This window comes from Hyla sarda, unplaced genomic scaffold, assembly GCF_029499605.1.
Source record: "Hyla sarda isolate aHylSar1 unplaced genomic scaffold, aHylSar1.hap1 scaffold_217, whole genome shotgun sequence".
Lineage (NCBI taxonomy): Eukaryota > Metazoa > Chordata > Amphibia > Anura > Hylidae > Hyla > Hyla sarda.
Genome location: NW_026608839.1, coordinates 365,720 through 390,294, shown reverse-complemented (window position 1 = coordinate 390,294; position 24,575 = coordinate 365,720). Strand labels below are relative to the sequence as shown.

General features: G+C 48.3%; 2 protein-coding genes across 2 annotated transcripts in view; both read left to right on the top strand.

The window, feature by feature from the left end:
- The window catches only part of LOC130319810 (gastrula zinc finger protein XlCGF26.1-like), a 148,582-nt gene that overhangs the window by 24,483 nt on the left and 99,524 nt on the right, over window positions 1–24,575 (top strand). The gene's annotated exons all lie outside the window — the stretch shown is intronic.
- LOC130319820 (gastrula zinc finger protein XlCGF8.2DB-like) lies at window positions 3,267–23,907 on the top strand. The gene is made up of 6 exons (XM_056552999.1): window positions 3,267–3,348; window positions 17,171–17,295; window positions 17,383–17,512; window positions 18,854–18,957; window positions 19,639–19,753; window positions 21,466–23,907. The coding sequence occupies exons 3-6, from the start codon at window positions 17,422–17,424 to the stop codon at window positions 22,311–22,313; spliced, it is 1,158 nt and encodes a 385-aa protein (XP_056408974.1). The 5' UTR covers window positions 3,267–3,348; window positions 17,171–17,295; window positions 17,383–17,421; the 3' UTR covers window positions 22,314–23,907.

Sequence of the window (24,575 nt, the reverse complement as noted above, 5' to 3'; positions counted from 1 at the left end):
TGATGATTGGTGGTCTCATGTCACCGGAGGATTGGTGGTCTCATGTCACCGGAGGATTGGTGGTCTCATGTCACCTGATGATTGGTGGTCTCATGTCACCGGAGGATTGGTGGTCTCTTGTCACCAGAGGATTGGTGGTCTCATGTCACCAGAGGATTGGTGGTCTCATGTCACCGGAGGATTGGTGGTCTCATGTCACCGGAGGATTGGTGGTCTCTTGGCACCAGAGGATTGGTGGTCTCTTGGCACCAGAGGATTGGTGGTCTCTTGGCACCAGAGGATTGGTGGTCTCATGTCACCGGAGGATTGGTGGTCTCATGTCACCGGAGGATTGGTGGTCTCATGTCACCAGAGGATTGGTGGTCTCATGTCACCAGAGGATGGGTGGTCTCATGTCACCAGAGGATGGGTGGTCTCATGTCACCAGAGGATGGGTGGTCTCATGTCACCAGAGGATGGGTGGTCTCATGTCACCAGAGGATGGGTGGTCTCATGTCACCAGAGGATGGGTGGTCTCATGTCACCAGAGGATTGGTGGTCTCATGTCACCAGAGGATGGGTGGTCTCATGTCACCAGAGGATGGGTGGTCTCATGTCACCAGAGGATGGGTGGTCTCATGTCACCAGAGGATTGGTGGTCTCATGTCACCAGAGGATGGGTGGTCTCATGTCACCAGAGGATGGGTGGTCTCATGTCACCAGAGGATGGGTGGTCTCATGTCACCAGAGGATTGGTGGTCTCATGTCACCAGAGGATGGGTGGTCTCATGTCACCAGAGGATGGGTGGTCTCATGTCACCAGAGGATGGGTGGTCTCATGTCACCAGAGGATTGGCAGTCTTTGGGGGTGGGGGGGGGGGTGTCTCTGGGGTCAGTGGCGGATCGGAGGTCTCTGGGGTCAGTGGAGGATCGGAGGTCTCTGGGGTCAGTTGAGGATCGGGGGTCTCTGGGGTCCGTTGAGGATCGGGGGTCTCTGGGGTCAGTTGAGGATCGGCGGTCTCTAGGGTCAGTTGAGGATCGGGGGTCTCTGGGGTCAGTGGAGGATCGGGGGTCTCTGGGGTCAGTGGAGGATCGGAGGTCTCTGGGGTCAGTGGGATCAGAGGTCTCTGGGGTCAGTGGAGGATCGAGGGTCTCTGGGGTCAGTTGAGGATCGGGGGTCTCTGGGGTCAGTAGAGGATCGGGGGTCTCTGGGGTCAGTGGATGATCGGAGGTCAGTGGAGGATCGGAAGTCTCTGGGGTCAGTGGAGGATCGGGGGTCTCTGGGGTCAGTGGATGATCGGAGGTCAGTGGAGGATCGAAGGTCTCTGGGGTCAGTGGAGGATCGAGGGTCTCTGTGGTCAGTGGATGATCGGAGGTCAGTGGAGGATCGGGGGTCTCTGGGGTCGGTGGAGGATCGGAGGTCTCTGGGGTCAGTTGAGGATCAGAGGTCTCTGGGATCAGTTGAGGATCAGAGGTCTCTGGGGTCAGTTGAGGATCGGAGGCCTCTGGTCAGTGGAGGATTGGGGTCTCTGGGGTCAGTTAAGGATCGGAGGTCTCTGGGGTCAGTTGAGGATCGGGGGTCTCTAGGGTCAGTTGAGGATCGGGGGTCTCTGGGGTCAGTTGAGGATAGGGGGTCTCTGGGGTCAGTGGAGGATCGGGGGTCTCTGGGGTCAGTGGAGGATCGGGGGTCTCTGGGGTCAGTGGAGGATCGAGGGTCTCTGGGGTCAGTTGAGGATCGGGGGTCTCTGGGGTCAGTAGAGGATCGGGGGTCTCTGGGGTCAGTAGAGGATCGGGGGTCAGTGGAGGATCGGAAGTCTCTGGGGTCAGTTGAGGATCGGGGGTCTCTGGGGTCAGTGGAGGATCGGAGGTCTCTGGGGTCAGTGGAGGATCGGGGGTCTCTGGGGTCAGTGGAGGATCGGGGGTCTCTGGGGTCAGTGGAGGATCGGAGGTCTCTTGGGTCAGTTGAGGATCGGGGGTCTCTGGGGTCAGTGGAGGATCGGCGGTCTCTGGGGTCAGTGGAGGATCGAGGGTCTCTGGGGTCAGTTGAGGATCGGGGGTCTCTGGGGTCAGTAGAGGATCGGGGGTCTCTGGGGTCAGTAGAGGATCGGGGGTCAGTGGAGGATCGGAAGTCTCTGGGGTCAGTTGAGGATCGGGGGTCTCTGGGGTCAGTGGAGGATCGGAGGTCTCTGGGGTCAGTGGAGGATCGGGGGTCTCTGGGGTCAGTGGAGGATCGGGGGTCTCTGGGGTCAGTGGAGGATCGGAGGTCTCTTGGGTCAGTTGAGGATCGGGGGTCTCTGGGGTCAGTGGAGGATCGGCGGTCTCTGGGGTCAGTTGAGGATCGGGGGTCTCTAGGGTCAGTGGAGGATAGGGGGTCTCTGGGGTCAGTGGAGGATCGGGGGTCTCTGGGGTCAGTGGAGGATCGGGGGTCTCTGGGGTCAGTGGATGATCGGGGGTCTCTGGGGTCAGTGGAGGATCGAGGGTCTCTGGGGTCAGTGGAGGATCGGGGGTCTCTGGGGTCAGTTGAGGATCTGGGGTCTCTAGGGTCAGTGGAGGATAGGGGGTCTCTGGGGTCAGTAGAGGATCGGGGGTCTCTGGGGTCAGTAGAGGATCGGGGGTCAGTGGAGGGTCAGTAGAGGATCGGGGGTCAGTGGAGGATCGGAAGTCTCTGGGGTCAGTTGAGGATCGGGGGTCTCTGGGGTCAGTGGAGGATCGGAGGTCTCTGGGGTCAGTGGAGGATCGGAGGTCTCTGGGGTCAGTGGAGGATCGGGGGTCTCTGGGGTCAGTGGATGAGCGGAGGTCTCTGGGGTCAGTGGAGGATCGGGGGTCTCTGGGGTCAGTGGATGAGCGGAGGTCAGTGGAGGATCGGGGGTCTCTGGGGTCAGTGGATGATCGGAGGTCTCTGGTCAGTTGAGGATAGGGGGTCTCTGGGGTCAGTTGAGGATAGGGGGTCTCTGGGGTCAGTGGAGGATCGGGGGTCTCTGGGGTCAGTGGAGGATCGGGGGTCTCTGGGGTCAGTGGAGGATCGGGGGTCTCTGGGGTCAGTGGAGGATCGGGGGTCTCTGGGGTAAGTGGAGGATCGGAGGTCTCTGGGGTCAGTGGAGGATCGGGGGTCTCTGGGGTCAGAGGAGGAACGGGGGTCTACGACAAAATGGCCGCCAACCCTTCACACAGACTACAGGAACATGGCTGCTCTCCTCCAGCCTGCTCAGGTTGCGGCCATATTTATTTTGGGCAAAGCGCTCTGATTAGTCAGAATCCCCACAGGAGAGTCACGTGTCCTTTGCGAAGCGGAAGTTACTCGGAGCGGGCGGGAGGTACTTCCGGGACGGGTACCGGTCATGTCATAGCGACGGGAGGAGACTGCTCGGTGTATGTATACATGTATACCGCGCTCATGACGTCACACTCAGTATATCCGGGCTGGGAGATTCTGGGCGCTGAGTCCCTGTATGTGAGGAGACGTCTATAGGACTGAATAACAAATCCCAGCAGTCCCTGATGACTTATAGACTGCTGTGCGGTCCTCCCTGTAGTCGGGGGGGCTGTTCGGTCCTCCCTGTAGTCGGGGGCTGTGCGGTCCTCCCTGTAGTCTGGGGGGCTGTTCGGTCCTCCCTGTAGTCTGGGGGGCTGTTCGGTCCTCCCTGTAGTCGGGGGGGCTGTTCGGTCCTCCCTGTAGTCGGGGGGGCTGTTCGGTCCTCCCTGTAGTCTGGGGGGCTGTGCGGTCCTCCCTGTAGTCGGGGGCTGTGCGGTCCTCCCTGTAGTCTGGGGGGCTGTTCGGTCCTCCCTGTAGTCTGGGGGGCTGTTCGGTCCTCCCTGTAGTCGGGGGCTGTTCGGTCCTCCCTGTAGTCTGGGGGGCTGTTCGGTCCTCCCTGTAGTCGGGGGGCTGTGCGGTCCTCCCTGTAGTCGGGGGGCTGTGCGGTCCTCCCTGTAGTCGGGGGCTGTGCGGTCCTCCCTGTAGTCTGGGGGGCTGTTCGGTCCTCCCTGTAGTCGGGGGGGCTGTGCGGTCCTCCCTGTAGTCTGGGGGGCTGTTCGGTCCTCCCTGTAGTCGGGGGCTGTGCGGTCCTCCCTGTAGTCGGGGGGGCTGTTCGGTCCTCCCTGTAGTCGGGGGCTGTTCGGTCCTCCCTGTAGTCGGGGGGGCTGTTCGGTCCTCCCTGTAGTCGGGGGGTGATGTGCGGTCCTCCCTGTAGTCGGGGGGTGATGTGCGGTCCTCCCTGTAGTCGGGGGGTGATGTGCGGTCCTCCCTGTAGTCGGGGGGTGTTGTGCGGTCCTCCCTGTAGTCGGGGGGGGGGGCTGTTCGGTCCTCCCTGTAGTCGGGGGGGGCTGTGCGGTCCTTCCTGTAGTCGGGGGCTGTGCGGTCCTCCCTGTAGTCGGGGGCTGTGCGGTCCTCCCTGTAGTCGGGGGGGGCTGTTCGGTCCTCCCTGTAGTCTGGGGGGCTGTGCGGTCCTCCCTGTAGTCGGGGGCTGTGCGGTCCTCCCTGTAGTCTGGGGGGCTGTTCGGTCCTCCCTGTAGTCGGGGGGGCTGTGCGGTCCTCCCTGTAGTCTGGGGGGCTGTTCGGTCCTCCCTGTAGTCGGGGGCTGTGCGGTCCTCCCTGTAGTCGGGGGGGCTGTGCGGTCCTCCCTGTAGTCGGGGGGGCTGTTCGGTCCTCCCTGTAGTCGGGGGGGCTGTTCGGTCCTCCCTGTAGTCGGGGGGTGATGTGCGGTCCTCCCTGTAGTCGGGGGGTGATGTGCGGTCCTCCCTGTAGTCGGGGGGTGATGTGCGGTCCTCCCTGTAGTCGGGGGGTGTTGTGCGGTCCTCCCTGTAGTCGGGGGGGGGGCTGTTCGGTCCTCCCTGTAGTCGGGGGGGGCTGTGCGGTCCTTCCTGTAGTCGGGGGCTGTGCGGTCCTCCCTGTAGTCGGGGGCTGTGCGGTCCTCCCTGTAGTCTGGGGGGCTGTGCGGTCCTCCCTGTAGTCTGGGGGGCTGTTCGGTCCTCCCTGTAGTCGGGGGGGCTGTGCGGTCCTCCCTGTAGTCTGGGGGGCTGTGCGGTCCTCCCTGTAGTCGGGGGCTGTGCGGTCCTCCCTGTAGTCTGGGGGGGCTGTGCGGTCCTCCCTGTAGTCTGGGGGGCTGTGCGGTCCTCCCTGTAGTCGGGGGCTGTGCGGTCCTCCCTGTAGTCGGGGGGGGCTGTTCGGTCCTCCCTGTAGTCGGGGGCTGTTCGGTCCTCCCTGTAGTCTGGGGGGCTGTTCGGTCCTCCCTGTAGTCTGGGGGGCTGTTCGGTCCTCCCTGTAGTCTGGGGGGCTGTTCGGTCCTCCCTGTAGTCGGGGGGGCTGTTCGGTCCTCCCTGTAGTCGGGGGGGCTGTTCGGTCCTCCCTGTAGTCTGGGGGGCTGTGCGGTCCTCCCTGTAGTCGGGGGCTGTGCGGTCCTCCCTGTAGTCTGGGGGGCTGTTCGGTCCTCCCTGTAGTCTGGGGGGCTGTTCGGTCCTCCCTGTAGTCGGGGGCTGTTCGGTCCTCCCTGTAGTCTGGGGGGCTGTTCGGTCCTCCCTGTAGTCGGGGGGCTGTGCGGTCCTCCCTGTAGTCGGGGGGCTGTGCGGTCCTCCCTGTAGTCGGGGGCTGTGCGGTCCTCCCTGTAGTCTGGTGGGCTGTGCGGTCCTCCCTGTAGTCTGGGGGGCTGTTCGGTCCTCCCTGTAGTCGGGGGGGCTGTGCGGTCCTCCCTGTAGTCTGGGGGGCTGTTCGGTCCTCCCTGTAGTCGGGGGCTGTGCGGTCCTCCCTGTAGTCGGGGGGGCTGTTCGGTCCTCCCTGTAGTCGGGGGCTGTTCGGTCCTCCCTGTAGTCGGGGGGGCTGTTCGGTCCTCCCTGTAGTCGGGGGGTGATGTGCGGTCCTCCCTGTAGTCGGGGGGGTGATGTGCGGTCCTCCCTGTAGTCGGGGGGTGATGTGCGGTCCTCCCTGTAGTCGGGGGGTGTTGTGCGGTCCTCCCTGTAGTCGGGGGGGGGGCTGTTCGGTCCTCCCTGTAGTCGGGGGTGCTGTGCGGTCCTCCCTGTAGTCGGGGGGGGCTGTTCGGTCCTCCCTGTAGTCGGGGGGGGCTGTGCGGTCCTCCCTGTAGTCGGGGGGGGCTGTGCGGTCCTTCCTGTAGTCGGGGGCTGTGCGGTCCTCCCTGTAGTCGGGGGCTGTGCGGTCCTCCCTGTAGTCGGGGGCTGTTCGGTCCTCCCTGTAGTCTGGGGGGCTGTGCGGTCCTCCCTGTAGTCGGGGGGCTGTGCGGTCCTCCCTGTAGTCGGGGGGCTGTTCGGTCCTCCCTGTAGTCTGGGGGGCTGTTCGGTCCTCCCTGTAGTCTGGGGGGGCTGTTCGGTCCTCCCTGTAGTCTGGGGGGCTGTTCGGTCCTCCCTGTAGTCTGGGGGGCTGTTCGGTCCTCCCTGTAGTCTGGGGGGCTGTTCGGTCCTCCCTGTAGTCTGGGGGGCTGTTCGGTCCTCCCTGTAGTCTGGGGGGCTGTTCGGTCCTCCCTGTAGTCTGGGGGGCTGTTCGGTCCTCCCTGTAGTCTGGGGGGCTGTGCGGTCCTCCCTGTAGTCTGGGGGGCTGTGCGGTCCTCCCTGTAGTCGGGGGCTGTGCGGTCCTCCCTGTAGTCGGGGGCTGTGCGGTCCTCCCTGTAGTCGGGGGCTGTGCGGTCCTCCCTGTAGTCGGGGGCTGTGCGGTCCTCCCTGTAGTCGGGGGGTGCTGTGCGGTCCTCCCTGTAGTCGGGGGGTGCTGTTCGGTCCTCCCTGTAGTCGGGGGCTGTTCGGTCCTCCCTGTAGTCGGGGGGGCTGTTCGGTCCTCCCTGTAGTCGGGGGGGCTGTTCGGTCCTCCCTGTAGTCGGGGGGGCTGTGCGGTCCTCCCTGTAGTCGGGGGCTGTGCGGTCCTCCCTGTAGTCGGGGGGCTGTGCGGTCCTCCCTGTAGTCGGGGGCTGTGCGGTCCTCCCTGTAGTCGGGGGGCTGTGCGTTCCTCCCTGTAGTCGGGGGGTTGTGCGGTCCTCCCTGTAGTTGGGAGGGGCTGTTCGGTCCTCCCTGTAGTTGGGAGGGGCTGTTCGGTCCTCCCTGTAGTCGGGGGGGGCTGTTCGGTCCTCCCTGTAGTCGGGGGGGGCTGTGCGGTCCTCCCTGTAGTCGGGGGGGCTGTGCGGTCCTCCCTGTAGTCGGGGGGGCTGTGCGGTCCTCCCTGTAGTCGGGGGGGCTGTGCGGTCCTCCCTGTAGTCGGGGGGCTGTGCGGTCCTCCCTGTAGTCTGGGGGGCTGTGCGGTCCTCCCTGTAGTCTGGGGGGCTGTGCGGTCCTCCCTGTAGTCTGGGGGGCTGTGCGGTCCTCCCTGTAGTCTGGGGGGCTGTGCGGTCCTCCCTGTAGTCTGGGGGGCTGTGCGGTCCTCCCTGTAGTCTGGGGGGCTGTGCGGTCCTCCCTGTAGTCTGGGGGGCTGTGCGGTCCTCCCTGTAGTCTGGGGGGCTGTGCGGTCCTCCCTGTAGTCTGGGGGGCTGTGCGGTCCTCCCTGTAGTCGGGGGGGCTGTTCGGTCCTCCCTGTAGTCTGGGGGGCTGTGCGGTCCTCCCTGTAGTCTGGGGGGCTGTGCGGTCCTCCCTGTAGTCGGGGGGGCTGTGCGGTCCTCCCTGTAGTCTGGGGGGCTGTGCGGTCCTCCCTGTAGTCTGGGGGGCTGTGCGGTCCTCCCTGTAGTCTGGGGGGCTGTGCGGTCCTCCCTGTAGTCGGGGGGGCTGTTCGGTCCTCCCTGTAGTCTGGGGGGCTGTGCGGTCCTCCCTGTAGTCTGGGGGGCTGTGCGGTCCTCCCTGTAGTCGGGGGGGCTGTTCGTGTGCGTAAATGTCCAAACTATAAAAATATATAGTTAATTAACCCCTTAAGGACGTGCTGTAAACATACGGTGCTGCATCGTGTTACTTAGCGCACAGCGCCGTACATTCCCGTCAGTTTCCAGCGGGCGGTAATGGCGGACATCAGTGATCGCGCTGATGTCTGCCATTAACCCCTCACATGCTGTGATCAATACAGATCACGGCATCTGCGACACTTATAATGGCTGATCTGATCATCCGCGGGGATCAGATCAGCCAAGATGGCGGATGGAGGTCCCCTCACCTGTCTCCGTCAGTCTCCCGGGTCTTCTGCACAGATCTGCCTTCCAGCAGACCAGAGTAGACGATCGCAGATAATACTGATCAGTGCTATGCCCTATGCATAGCACTGAACAGCATTAGCAATCAAATGATTACTATAAATAGTCCCCTATGGGGACTAAAAAATGAAAAATGAATATAAAAAAAAGTTTAAAAAAAAGTGAAGTTTTTAACCCCTTAAGGACTCAGGGTTTTTCAGTTTTTTCACTTTTGTTTTTTCCTCCTTACCTTTTAAAAATCATAACCCTTTCAATTTTCCACCTAAAAATCCATATTATGGCTTATTTTTTGCGTCGCCAATTCTACTTTGCAGTGACATTAGTCATTTTACCCAAAAATTCACGGCGAAACGGGGAAAAAAATCATTGTGCAACAAAATCGAAGAAAAAACGCCATTTTGTAACTTTTGGGCACTTACGTTTCTACGCAGTACATATTTCGGTAACAATGACCCCTTCTCATTATTCTGTAGGTCCATACGGTTATAATGATCCCCGACTTATATAGGTGATTTTGTCTTCTGGAAAAAATCATAACTACATGCAGGAAAATTAATACGTTTAAAATTGTCATCTTCTGACCCCTATAACTTTTTTATTTTTCCACGTACGGGGCGGTATGAGGACTCATTTTTTGCGCCGTGATCTGAAGTTTTTATCGGTATGATTTTTGTTTTGATCGGACTTTTTGATCTCTTTATTCATTTTTTAATGGTATAAAAAGTGACCAAAAATGCGCTTTTTTTTACTTTGGAATTTTTTTGCACGCACGCCATTGACCGTGCGGTTTAATTAATTATAGATTTTTATAGTTCGAACATTTACGCACGCGGTGATACCACATATTTTTTTTTTTTTTTTACACTGTTTTATTTTTTTTTATGGGAAAAGGGGGGTGATTAAAACTTTTATTAGGGAAGGGGTTAAATGACCTTTATTAACACTTTTTTTTTACATTTTTTTTGCAGTGTTATAGGTCCCATAGGGACCTATAACACTGTACACACTGATCTCTTATACTGATCATTGTTATCCCATAGGGACCTATAACACTGCACACACTGATCTCTTATACTGATCATTATTATCCCATAGGGACCTATAACACTGCACACACTGATCTCTTATACTGATCATTATTATCCCATAGGGACCTATAACACTGCACACACTGATCTCTTATACTGATCATTATTATCCCATAGGGACCTATAACACTGCACACACTGATCTCTTATACTGATCATTATTATCCCATAGGGACCTATAACACTGCACACATTGATCTCTTATACTGATCATTGTTATCCCATAGGGACCTATAACACTGCACACACTGATCTCTTATACTGATCATTATTATCCCATAGGGACCTATAACACTGCACACACTGATCTCTTATACTGATCATTATTATCCCATAGGGACCTATAACACTGCACACACTGATCTCTTATACTGATCATTGTTATCCCATAGGGACCTATAACACTGCACACACTGATCTCTTATACTGATCATTATTATCCCATAGGGACCTATAACACTGCACATACTGATCATTATTATCCCATAGGAGACTATAACACTGCACACACTGATCTTATACTGATCATTGTTATCCCATAGGAGACTATAATACTGATCACACTGATCTCTTATACTGATCATTATTATCCCATAGGGACCTATAACACTGCACACACTGATCTCTTATACTGATCATTATTATCCCATAGGGACCTATAACACTGCACACACTGATCATTATTATCCCATAGGTGACTATAACACTGCACACACTGATCTCTTATACTGATCATTATTATCCCATAGGGACCTATAACACTGCACACACTGATCTCTTATACTGATCATTATTATCCCATAGGGACCTATAACACTGCACACACTGATCTCTTATACTGATCATTGTTATCCCATAGGAGACTATAACACTGCACACACTGATCATTATTATCCCATAGGAGACTATAACACTGCACACACTGATCATTATTGTCCCATAGGAGACTATAACACTGCACACACTGATCTCTTATACTGATCATTATTATCCCATAGGAGACTATAACACTGCACACACTGATCTCTTATACTGATCATTATTATCCCATAGGGACCTATAACACTGCACACACTGATCTCTTATACTGATCATTATTATCCCATAGGAGACTATAACACTACACACTGATCTCTTATACTGATCATTATTATCCCATAGGAGACTATAACACTGCACACACTGATCTCTTATACTGATCATTGTTATCCCATAGGAGACTATAACACTGCACACACTGATCTCTTATACTGATCATTATTATCCCATAGGAGACTATAACACTGCACACACTGATCTCTTATACTGATCATTGTTATCCCATAGGAGACTATAACACTGCACACACTGATCTCTTATACTGATCATTATTATCCCATAGGAGACTATAACACTGCACACACTGATCTCTTATACTGATCATTGTTATCCCATAGGAGACTATAACACTGCACACACTGATCTCTTATACTGATCATTATTATCCCATAGGAGACTATAACACTGCACACACTGATCTCTTATACTGATCATTGTTATCCCATAGGAGACTATAACACTGCACACACTGATCTCTTATACTGATCATTATTATCCCATAGGAGACTATAACACTGCACACTCTGATCTCTTATACTGATCATTGTTATCCCATAGGAGACTATAACACTGCACACACTGATCTCTTATACTGATCATTATTATCCCATAGGAGACTATAACACTGCACACACTGATCTCTTATACTGATCATTGTTATCCCATAGGAGACTATAACACTGCACACACTGATCTCTTATACTGATCATTATTATCCCATAGGAGACTATAACACTGCACACTCTGATCTCTTATACTGATCATTGTTATCCCATAGGAGACTATAACACTGCACACACTGATCTCTTATACTGATCATTATTATCCCATAGGAGACTATAACACTGCACACACTGATCTCTTATACTGATCATTGTTATCCCATAGGAGACTATAACACTGCACACACTGATCTTTTACACAGATCATAGGCGTGTATTAACACGCCTGTGATCAGTGTTATCGGCGCTTGACTGCTCCTGCTTGGATCTCAGGCACGGAGCAGTCATTCGCCGATCAGACACCGAGGAGGCAGGTAGGGGCTTGCAGGACACCGAACAGCCCGACTGAGCAGCCGGGTCACTTTCACTTTAGAAGCGGCGGTCCGCTTTGACCGCCGCTTCTAAAGGGTTAATACCGCACATCGCCGCGATCGGCGATGTGTGGTATTAGCCACAGGTCCCGGCCGTTGATGATCGCCGGGACCGACGCGATATGATGCGGGATCGCGGCGCGATCCCACTTCATATCGCGGGAGCCGGCGCAGGACGTAAATATACGTCCTGCGTCGTTAAGGGGTTAAAAAGCCCCTCCCTCAATAAAGTTTTAAATCACCCCTTTTCCCCAAATTAATACAAAAAAGCATAAAAAAAACTATAAACAATAAACATATTTGGTATCGTTGCGTGCGTAAATGTCCGAACTATAAATATATAATGTTTATGATCCCGTACGGCGAATGGCGTAAAAACAATAGTAAAAATGTCAGCTTTTTTGTCAAATCAAACTGCAAATAAAATGTAATAAAAAGTGATCAAAAAGTCACATATAGGCAAATGTGGTACCAAAACAAACTACAGATCATGGCCCCAAAAAATTTGCCCTCACATCCCCGAATATGGAAAAATAAGAAGTTAGAGGTGATCAAAATAGGGCAATTTTACACCTACTGATTTTGTAAAAAAAAAAAAAAGTTTAATATCTTTTTAACAGCAGTGAAATAATTGAAATGTATGTAACCATGGCGATCATTTTAATCGTAATGACCCAGAGAATAAAGGAACAACCCCCACCCTCCCCCCCCCCCCCCCCCACACAAAATAAACTTCCTCCCACAACATTTTTTTGGGGTAAAATGTGTGATGTCATTACAAAGTACATCTGGTCACACAAAAAACAAGCCTCATATGGGTCTGGGAATGGAAATATAAGAGTTATGAATTTTAGAAGGCGAGGAGAAAAAAAATGAAAACGCAAAAATAAAATTGGCTGCGTCCTTAAAGGGGTTATCCAGGAAAAAACTTTTTTTTAATATATCAACTGGCTCCATAAAGTTAAACAGATTTGTAAATTATAGTAGAACGAAGATAGAAAAATGTCCGCACTCACCGTGTCGTATCAAATGATTCGCTTTATTGGATTCTTCAGATTTCCATAAAAAAGCATAAGACAGAAACACCCGAGTGTAGGGAGCAGCTCCGGGCAAGGAGACTAGGGGCGGCTGTCAGGAACAACAGCACCGCTTCGCGTTATTCACGCATCTTCCGGTTCCTGGGATACCTCACAGGTATATATTGGAGAGGGGGAGGGGAATAGTGCACCCGTCACCAATATACTAAAATCCTATAAAAGTGAAGATAATCTACTTAAGGTAAAAACAGAGATGACAGCATTGTATCTTGTGTACAAAAAACACCTATGGTTTAAAGATATTAATAAATTTTATAAAAACGAACTCAAGTCGTTTCGGTCATTTCAACCCATTGGCCTGTGAGCTTTTAATTTTATTATCCCCCTGGCTTCACTTTGAATGAGTTTTAGGTGTCTGTCTACACCCTGCGGTTGTATAGAGGTTCTGATTTACCTTCGTGTGCCTCTTCTATGTGTGTAATTAGACGTGTTGCTCCTATTGTATTGAAATGTCTTTTAGTTTGGCCTATGTAGTAGTGTCCACAGGGGCTCATAATACAATAGACGGTAAATTGTGATTTACAAGAACTGATTCACAGTAATAATGTGCCCTCCCAGCTGAAAAGACTTATATTTAACATAAATGTACAAAATTTGCAATGTCCACATGGAAAGTTTCCATTAGGTAATTGTTTATTTAGCCAGTTTGACTTGTTTGTAGTTTCCTTTGCGTTTTTTGTTTTTTTTATTGCATCTAATATTGTTTTATTTTTGCGAAAGGTGACAATTGGTTTATTTTTTGCTATTTCTGCTACAAGTGGATCTTGTTCTAGTATATACCAATTTCACCATATTGATTTTTTAATTGCAATATTCATGGGACTATTTTCAAAAGAGAAAATAAATTTTTTGAATTGGGATCATCATATTTTTTCTTTTTTAATTTATTTGGAATCAATAATTCCTCTCTATTTCTTGTTTCTGCTTTTAGAAATGCTTTATTAATTATATTTTCTGGATCATTTCTTTCTATTAATCTTTCTTTTAGTTCTTCTGCTTGTTGGTATTATGTTGTTGAACTATTATTTATTCTTTTTAGTCTAATAAATCGGGAATATGGGATATTCTTTTTAAGATAATGAGGATGTGAACTCTGATAGTCTAGCAATGAATTTCTAGCTGTGGTTTTCCTATATCCTTCTGTTTTTAGTATATTGTTTTCAATGTTGAGGGTGACATCTAAAAAATGTAGGATTTTTCCCCCATACTCGTGGGTAAACAGCAAATTCATATCATTCTGATTTAGATATTGTACAAATTCTTCCAACTGTTGTCTATCGCCATCCCATGTGATCAAAATATCGTCCACATATCTCAGAAAACCCCTCACAAATTTTGTGAAGTGTGGACGTACGTCTGTTCAAAAATTGCTAAATATATGTTTGCTAGGGTACATGATACAGGTGGCCCTATAGGGGTTCCATGTATCTGTCTGTACCATTCTCCATTGAACGTAAATGTATTGTTGCTCAATATAAATTTCAAGGATTCTGCTATGAATTCAATAAAGTCTTGTGACCTTGCCTGAGTTGGATAGAAAGTGTGTCATGGCTCTCGCCCCTGCTTCCCATGGAATTCTAGTATACAGACTTTCGACATCTAGCGAAACAAGTTTGTATGAATCTTGCCAAGTGTATATTTCTAATATGCTAAGTAAATCACTGGTGTCTCTGACATATGAGTGAATACTGGGAAGCAGAGGTGATATGAGCCATTCGACATAACTGGATAGAGACTGGGTCGCTGACCCGATCCCTGCCACAATTGGTCTGCCAGGTGGTCGGGTCAGCGACTTATGGATTTTAGGGAGTATGTACCCAGTAGCTGGTTTTGGATTGTCGGGTAGGAGTTTGGCAGCAGTATGTTCCGTGAGTAGATTTTTTTCTACATTTGCTCTCAATAGAGAACGTAATTTATTAATAATTTTATTGGTAGGATTATTTTGTCATTTTTCATACACATCTTTGTTGTTGAGCTGGCGAAGGGCTTCGGCGTCGTGGTCGGCTTTTGGCCACACGACCACTGCGCCTCCCTTGTCCGCTCGAGAAACAACGAAATTTTTGTTAGAACCCAACCATTTTATAGCCTCCTGATGGGCAGACGATAGATTAGCAATTGGTTCAGGATACATTAATGCACACACATCTTTTTTAACTGCTTGCCAAAACAGGTCGAGACTACTGCCCAGAGGGATACCGGGACAGAATTTCCATCTGTTTCCTCCCTTAAAAGTCTCCATGCTGGTAGTTTCCTCAATAGGATTGTGTATGGGCGAATCGCCCGACATAAGTTCTACTAGCATGGAAACATTTTTATTATGCTGCTATCTCTGTTTTTACCTTAAGTAGATTATCTTCACTTTTATAGGATTTTAGTATATTGGTGACGGGTGCACTATTCCCCTCCCCCTCTCCAATATATACCTGTGAGGTATCCCAGGAACCGGAAGATGTGTGAATAACGCGAAGCGGTGCTGTTGTTCCTGACAGCCGCTCCTAGTCTCCTTGCCCGGAGCTGCTCCCCCTCCCTACACTCGGGTGTTTCTGTCTTATGCTTTTTTATGGAAATCTGAAGAATCCAATAAAGAGAATCATTTGATACGACTTGGTGAGTGCGGACATTTTTCTATCTTCGTTCTACTATATGTGAAAGACTGTCTCTGTGATTGTCCAGCACCTTTAAAACAGGGTTAGATACATTCCTGGAACAAAATAACATTAATGCTTATGAAGAAATATAAAATCTCATCCCTTCCCCAATATCGCGCCGCACCCCTACCCCTTAATTCCCTGGTTGAACTTGATGGACATCTGTCTTTTTTCGACCGTACTAACTATGTAACTATATACCAGCCATACACCCGAACACATTGATTGCTGCACCTGCATAGTGGTTCTCTAGCAGTGCCCACCCATTTTTTCTACCTTTACTTACTTAGATTTGTAAATTACTTCTATTAAAAAATCTTAATCCTTTCAGTACTTATGAGCTTCTGAAGTTAAGGTTGTTACTTCCTGTCTAAATCCTCTCTGATGACACGTGTCTCGGGAAACGCCCAGTTTAGAAGCAAATCCCCATAGCAAACCTCTTCTAAACAGGGCGGTTCCTGAGACAGGTGTCAGAGAGGACATAGACAGAAAAGAACAACCTTAACTTCAGAAGCTCATAAGTACTGAAAAGATTAAGATTTTTTAATATTTAAATTTTTTAAGTAATTTACAAATTTACTAATTAACTTTCTGGAGCCAGTTGATATATATAAAAAAGTTTTTTCCTGGAATACCCATTTAAGGTCAAAATGGGCTGAGTCCTTAAAGGGTTAAACCACACAGTCAATGGCGTACACATAAAAAAAATTCCAAAGGCCAAAATAGTGTATTTTTGGTCACTTTTTATACCATTTAAAAAATTATAAAAATTGATTAAAAAGTCCGATCAATATAAAAATGGTACCGATAAAAACTTCAGATCGCGGCGCAAAAAATGAGTCCTCATACCGCCCCGAAAGTGGAAAAATAAAAAAGTTATAGGGGTCAGAAGATGACAATTTTAAACGTATACATTTTCCTGCATGTAGTTAGGATTTTTTCCACAAGTCCGACAACATCACCTATATAAGTCGGGGATCATTATAACCGTATGGACCTACAGAATAAAGAGAAGGGGTCATTTTTACCGAAATATGTACTGCGTAGAAACGGAAGCCCCCAAAAGTTACAAAAATGCGTTTTTTCTTCAATTTTGTTGCACAATGATTTTTTTTTTCCCGTTTCGCCGTGGAATTTTGGGTAAAATGACTGATGTCATAATAAAGTAGAATTAGTGGCGCAAAAAATAAGCCATGATATGGAATTTTAGGTGCAAAATTGAGAGTTATGATTTTTAAAAACTAAGGAGGAAAACTGAAAAACGCTGAGTCCTTAAGGGGTTAATAATGTGAACGCCCTCCTTTTTAGATGTTATTCCTTGGGCTCAGCTGGTGATCTATCACAGGTGTCCGAGATTGTTTTTACTGATCAAAAGAAGCGGAGACACAACGGGGGAGATTTATCAAAACCTCTGAAGAGGACAAGTTGCCCATAGCAACCAATAAGATGGCTTCTTTCATTTTACAGCAAAGGAATAGAGAGGGCGCTACCTAGCGCATTACCACTAAAAACCAGGGTGAACAGAGGTGATTCCAATGCTCACCCAGAATGTTACACTCGCCAAGTGTAACAATGGAAAAGAACTTGTGTGTGAGTATGTCGGCAGCCGCTCCACCTTCAGAAAGATGTACAAAGAAAACAAGGAGGTGGCGGACATCAGGGGCGCTGGACACACTCGGAGGGTAAAATCAACTTTAATCACCCATCATGCAACGCGTTTCACAGATTATCTGCTTCATCAGGCAGCGGCCTTGTTAAAAATGAAAGACGCAAGCTGATTGGTTGCTCTGGGCAAGAGGTTTTGATAAATCTCCCCCAATGTATCCATGACTTACACTGAAAAACGAAATATTTCATCTTTTTGACACTGACATAGAATTTGCATAATAATTTGGAACAGGATGTAGATGCAGTTTGGGCAGATAGAAAGTTCTCTGACTATGATTGGCTGCCAGGAGGAGCTGAGGAGGTACGGTAGGAGAGGAGAGAAGTAAATTCCAGACCCCCATGTACAGTGATGAATTCTGGGAATGTGTCCGTGATTTCTCTGCCTTCTCTTATACAGCAGTGAAAATCTGAGGAGTCGTCCCCATGGGTCAGGAGACCTGTGACCTATCACTGACCCCAAAACTTCACCCTCCCAAACCTGAGCCGAAAAATCTGTAAGGATCCTGTCTGCTGATCGGAGAGGTGAGCGCTGCTGGGAATGCTGGGACATTATACAGGAACACAAGGGATGATGGGTCTGGATGATGACTGAATCATTGTGTGTGTCAGGTTCCTATAAGGTGTCAGGATGTCACTGTCTATTTCTCCATGGAGGAGTGGGAGTATATAGAAGGACACAAGGATCTGTACCAGGACATAGTCATGATGGAGGACCACCGGCCCCGAACATCACCACCGGGTAAGATATATTTATTATAGACCACCGGCCCCGAACATCACCACCGGGTAAGATATATTTATTATAGACCACCGGCCCCGAACATCACCACTGGGTAAGATATATTTATTATAGACCACCGGCCCCCAACATCACCACCGGGTAAGATATATTTATTATAGACCACCGGCCCCCAACATCACCACCGGGTAAGATATATTTATTATAGACCACCGGCCCCCAACATCTCCACTGGGTAAGATATATTTATTATAGACCACCGGCCCCCAACATCTCCACTGGGTAAGATATATTTATTATAGACCACCGGCCCCGAACATCACCACTGGGTAAGATATATTTATTATAGACCACCGGCCCCGAACATCACCACTGGGTAAGATATATTTATTATAGACCACCGGCCCCGAACATCACCACCGGGTAAGATATATTTATTATAGACCACCGGCCCCCAACATCACCACTGGGTAAGATATATTTATTATAGACCACCGGCCCCCAACATCACCACTGGGTAAGATATATTTATTATAGACCACCGGCCCCCAACATCACCACTGGGTAAGATATATTTATTATAGACCACCGGCCCCCAACATCACCACTGGGTAAGATATATTTATTATAGACCACCGGCCCCCAACATCACCACCGGGTAAGATATATTTATTATAGACCACCGGCCCCGAACATCACCACTGGGTAAGATATATTTATTATAGACCACCGGCCCCGAACATCACCACTGGGTAAGAGCAGAGTTTTATTGATCATTTTGGTCACCATGATGTAAAGGCTCAGAGAAAGGACAACCGGGATCATGTGGAGGAGATTATACTGGGGGAGGGAGCTGTTTTTAATCATATTTAAAGCATATTTCTAACCGCACCTCCCACTGAAGCTGAACACAAAATATGTGGCCGCACATTTCTCCATAGGCAAGAAGTAAAATAGATATTGGGGTCAGTATATGGTGATTCATATCATTTTTTTTATTTTTCTAAAAGCAGTTTTACCAAAAGTTTAAATAAAACCTACAAATTGCAGAATAGCAAATTATTTTTTTCTTCAAAATTTTATTCCAATTTTTTTTTACGGTTTGTTCTACGTTAGATGTAGATTGTTCTTATACAGTAAAATTAATCCCATAGTAAACAAAGCTAATAACGAAGAGTTATGGTAAATAGAAGGTGAGGAGGAAGAAAACAAAAAACCTAAAAATGAAAGTGGTCTCTGACTGATGTAAGTACGGAGTACCACAAGACCGTCAAAGATTGTAAGCGCTGAGTGTGCATGAGGTTATATCCATGTCTGTCACCGCGTCTCCATCTCGTACAGGTGTGTCCATCAAAGCGGAGAGATCCCCCAGTCCCCTGATCTCCCAGGATTGTCCAGAGGAAGATCACGAGGTCGCGGCGGACGATCGGACAGACGCAGCCGAGGTCTCTCCACATCACACCGTATATTCTGGAGGAGAGGATTCTTGCTTTTATAGATTGTTTATTATGTTTGTTTTATTTTAGTGTTAAAGGGGTACTCCGCTGGAGCGAGCGGCGGGTGTGATGACACCACGGCATGCCCCCTCAATGAGACTATGGGAGGGGGCATTGCAATAGCCACGCCCCCTCCCATAGACTTGCATTGGTGTGACTTCATGAGGGGCAGGGCCATGATGTCACAACCCCGCTGCAGGTACCCAGTGCACAGAAATCGTGGGGGTCCCAGCTGCTGGACCCCGCGATCAGACATCTTAAACTCTATCCTTTGGATAGGGAAAAAGATGTCTAGGGGTGGAGTACCCCTTTAATTATACTGATGGAAATTTTGAGAGTTTTCCTTATAATTTTGAGTTTCCTTATAATTTTGAGTTTCCTTATAATTTTGAGTTTCCTTATAATAATTTTGAGTTTCCTTATAATAATTTTGAGTTTCCTTATAATAATTTTGAGTTTCCTTATAATAATTTTGAGTTTCCTTATAATAATTTTGAGTTTCCTTATAATAATTTTGAGTTTCCTTATAATAATTTTGAGTTTCCTTATAATAATTTTGAGTTTCCTTATAATAATTTTGAGTTTCCTTATAATTTTTAGAATTTTCCTTATATTTTTGTTGTCTCGCAGGTTGAAGACCAACTTATCATTAAAGTAGAAGAAGATGATGATGATGATGATGGGTTGTATGTTATGAGTGATGGGCGGTATAAGGAGGATGGAATATCAGCTGACACGAGCGCCGGTAAGGACCGTAACGTTACTCCCTGTCAGACCATTTTACGCAAGACTTTGCCGTCCCATAATGTTCTGCACGTTGAGGACAATGTCTCTATGTATATAAACCTCGTGTGTGCAGGGTATAGAGATTCTATAAAAACATCAATACTGCCAGCGGCAGACACCGCACACTACTCTAAAAATAGCCTAAAATTAAAAACTGAGCATGAATACGTGAAACATTTGTCCTCATAACTTGGTGCCAGCTGACAATCCCAGAACGTATTATGTATTTTGTGACTATCGAGCTCTATATGACAGGAACCCTGTTGTTATAAAACATATCTCCTCAACAGGTTTCACCACACTATAAATGAAGACGCCAAATATAGTGTGGTGAAACCTGTTGGGGGAGACTTTAACCAGTTCAGGGCACATGGCCTACAGGTATGCCCCCGAAACCTTAAGGACTCAGGACGTACCTGTACGTCCTGAGTCCCGTCACTGGGGTTTAATGCGTTCTCACAAGCCAATAACACTTCAAAACCCTCTGGGTCCCGACAGCTATCAGCAGCCGGGACCCAGGGTTAATGCCGGGCATCACTGATCGGGCTGATTCCCGGCATTAACCCTTAAGACGTTGCTATGAATGTTGATTGCGGCGTCTGAAATGAAACCGAAAGTATCACGGCAGCTCAGCGAAGCTGATCGGGACTATCGCGACAAAATCGCAATATCCCGATCACCTGCGAGGACTGTAGGAGGGTCCTTGCCTTCCTTCTCATTGTCCGATCGGTGATCTATTGCTCCAGCCTGGAGCAGCAAAGCACAGATAACTCCAATCAATGCTATTTTATGGGACAGCATTGATTAGTGTATGCTATCAACTGATCACATGGTATAGACCCCTATGGGGGGCTAAAAAAAAAAATTAAAATTGGGAAGTAAAAAAAAGTTCATAAATGTAAATAAGCCCCTCCCCTAATAAGTTTGAAACACCCACCTTTTCCTGTTTTTTAAATAAAATAGTCATATGTGGTACCGCTGCGTTGGTAAATGTCCGCACGGTCAATGGCGTACATGTAAAAAAAAAATACCAAAGTCCAAAATTGTGCATTTTTTTATCACTTCATATACCATAAAAATATTAATAAAGCGATCAAAAAGTCCCATCAAAACAAAAATGTTACCGATAAAAACTTCAGACCGCGGCACAAAAAATGAGCCCTCATATAGCCCTGTATGCGGAAAAATAAAACTGGTTTATAGGGTCAGAAGATGACAATTATAAACATAATAATTCTGGTGCATGTAGTTAGGATTTTTTAAAAGTAATAAAATAAAACCTACATAAATGATGTATCCTTGTGACCGTAGGGACCTACATAATAAAGATAAGGGGTCATTTTTACTGAAAAGTGCTCTGCGGAGAATCGGAGGTTACAAAATGGCGTTTGTTTTTTTAAATTTCACCCACAAATACGTTTTTTTGCTTCACCGCAGATTAGGTTATAAAATAATTCATTGATATTTAGAGTATTTTCTGTGAAAGGTAAGTTTTAGGTCTATTTGTCCGTCATTGTGTATTGTGTCTATAAGTGGCCATCAGGTTGTGCTAATAAGATCCGGCAGTCGTGATCTCTAAACATCTGTTCAGCCTCCTCATACGTACTTTATTATCAGTTTCATTAGTGTCTGATGATATCAACCGTTTGTCCCTAATTTTTTGTTTTTCAGAGCCAGGAATGATCTACGTACATGAGAACTGCAGTGAGTCCTTAAATGAAGAACAGTATCTCGCAGAACCTAAAAAGAAACAAATGAAGAAGCGGTCATTTATCTGTCCTGAATGTGGGGACTCCTTCACACTGAAAGGAAACCTGGAGAGACATAGGAGGATTCACAGAGACGATAAGCCCTTTCAGTGTCTGGAATGTAGGAAATGTTTTTTCCACCGATCAGATCTTGTTTACCATCAGAGAATTCACACGGGGGAGAAGCCATTTCCATGTCATCAGTGTGGGAAATCTTTCAGCAAGAAATCAGTTCTTATGAAACATGAGAAAATTCACACGGTAGGAAAGCCCTTCTCGTGTCCTGAATGTGGGAAACGTTTCAGCCAGGAAGCAGGACTCCTCGGGCACGAAAAGATTCATAGGAACGAGAGACCGTTTTCTTGTTCGTATTGTGGGAAAAGTTTTACCCAGAAGGCGGGCCTTGCCGAACACCAAAAGATTCACACGCGGGAGAACCTTTTTTCATGCTCTGAATGTGGGAAATCATTTACGAAGAATTCAGCACTAATTATTCATCAGAGATTCCATACGGGAGAGAAGCCATTTATATGCTCAGTATGTAAGAAAGGTTTCACCCAGAAGTCCGATCTAGTTAAACATCTCCGCATCCACTCGGGGGAGAAGCCGTTCTCATGTTCTGTGTGTAGCAAGAGCTTTACACAGAAGTCCGATCTTATTGAACATGAGAGAATTCACACCGGGGAGAAGCCATATTCCTGTCTGGAGTGTGGGAGATGTTTTACCCACAGGTCAAACTTTGTAAAACATTTGGTCCTTCACAAACCATAGATTTCCAATTTGCCAATGGTCATGTGATCTCCAAACACCCTTCAAGGGATATTCCGTCCCTAGACCTCCGCCGCTGGGGACCCCCGCAATCTCCCTGCTGTACCCGGTGATCGTTTAGAGCGTCGGGGATTAACTCCAGAGCCTCATGGTGGCCATGTATTCACGAGCGGGGCGTGACTGATGTTTCTAGCCTCTGTCCGGCATCGCCAGTCATCCGTATAGAGCGAAGTTTGCTCCGTGCACCAGATGTTTGGGATGCTGCAGTTGATTGCGGAGGTCCTACTGCTGGGGACCTTTTGGATAGGGGATAAGATTCCTAGGGGCGGGAGTACCCCTTTAACTTACAGATCGTGCTTAATGACCATTCGAAAACATGCGTTTTATCATTGACTTCCCCTCCTTATTCTGGGCCCTTCACCATCTCTGGGGCCCTATGGTTCCTAGAAGATTCCCTCGTTCATTCGCATTCTTAACACTGAAGACTCAAAGTATTGTTAAGATGGGAGGAAATAATGGCCCAGATTTACTAAACAGAAAGCCGAAACTTCTTGTAATTTGATGTTTTTTGGCTTTTTTTTTGTGTGTTCTGAATTTTCCTGACAGATCTGTGTTTTTTTATTTTGCACTAAAACCGGCAAAGCAGCTCAGAAACCTGCACAGTCAATGAAAACTAATTTATTATCTGTGCAAAATGAAACGCAGAAAGGCGAAGGTAAAAACAAAAAAACAACCAAATAAAAGAAACAACGTAAATCTGCGCGAAAGCAAAACCCTGATACGCCGGGATCTTGACAATCCAGTAAATCTGGGCCGATGGGGCTTTTTTAGGTTTTTACTGAATTTCGCTGTAGGACGGTGAAGCACTTTTGTTAGATTTTGGTATTAATCTTTTCTCCTGTATCATGTGACTCCAGGGTGTGTATGGTCTTTATATCATAGCGGAAGGGACTGGGGATTACTAGATGTCGCGTTATATCTCCTCATGGGATGACGAGGAGCCGGAGAGGACACCAGTGTGGTCATACATTGCTGCGGGTTCACCAGACGTCGGCGTAGACCTAAAATGGTGACTCCGACTCTACAAACCCTACAAACAGTTTGCCATCACCGAGGAGGAGAAGCGATTGTGTTCGGGGGACGTCCTATCTTGTGTTCGGGGACGTCCTATCTTGTGTTCAGGGGGACGTCCTATCTTGTGTTCAGGGGGACGTCCTATCTTGTGTTCAGGGGGACGTCCTATCTTGTGTTCAGGGGGACGTCCTATCTTGTGTTGAGGGGGACGTCCTATCTTGTGTTGAGGGGGACGTCCTATCTTGTGTTGAGGGGGACGTCCTATCTTGTGTTCAGGGGGACGTCCTATCTTGTGTTGAGGGGGACGTCCTATCTTGTGTTCGGGGGATGTCCTATCTTGTGTACATACGTCCTCATATACCATTTGAGGTTCCTTTTTAAATTTTGGTAAAAAAGGTCCAGGGAAATGCATTTCACTCTATTTATTAACGTTTTAATCCAAAATTTCCCCATTCAGCTAACTTTCAGAAAAGTGGTTTCTATATTTTCACAATCCGAGTGATTTATTAAATTGTTTGCTCAATTTTTGTTGCCTTTTTATGCTGTGATTTTTTTTGCTTTTAACAGGTTAAATAAATAAAAAAATTCTTATTGCCAAAGATTCCTGACGTGAAAACAAATCCATGAATATGAGGGAAAAGAAAAGGAGAAATTCTGAAACTATAAAAAGAAAGCAAAAATATAAAAATGGAAAAATAGTGAACGATGGCGGTTATGTTACTAGTGAGGTTACGTTATCAGACATCACAATGCTGATGGACAATGAGACATCACAGGGTCTATAGGGATCTAGGGCATCTCATTTCAATTCCCTCCTTAATCTGACCGGGGCCCACCTTAATCTGACCGACCGGGGCCCACCTTAATCTGACCGACCGGGGCCCACCTTAATCTGACTGACCGGGGCCCACCTTAATCTGACTGACCGGGGCCCACCTTAATCTGACCTACCGGGGCCCACCTTAATCTGACTGGGGCCCACCTTAATCTGACCGGGGCCCACTTTAATCTGACCGGGGCCCTCCTTAATCTGACCGGGGCCCTCCTTAATCTGACCGGGGCCCACCTTAATCTGACTGGGGCCCACCTTAATCTGACCGGGGCCCACCTTAATCTGACCGGGGCCCACCTTAATCTGACTGACCGGGGCCCACCTTAATCTGACTTACTGGGGCCCACCTTAATCTGACC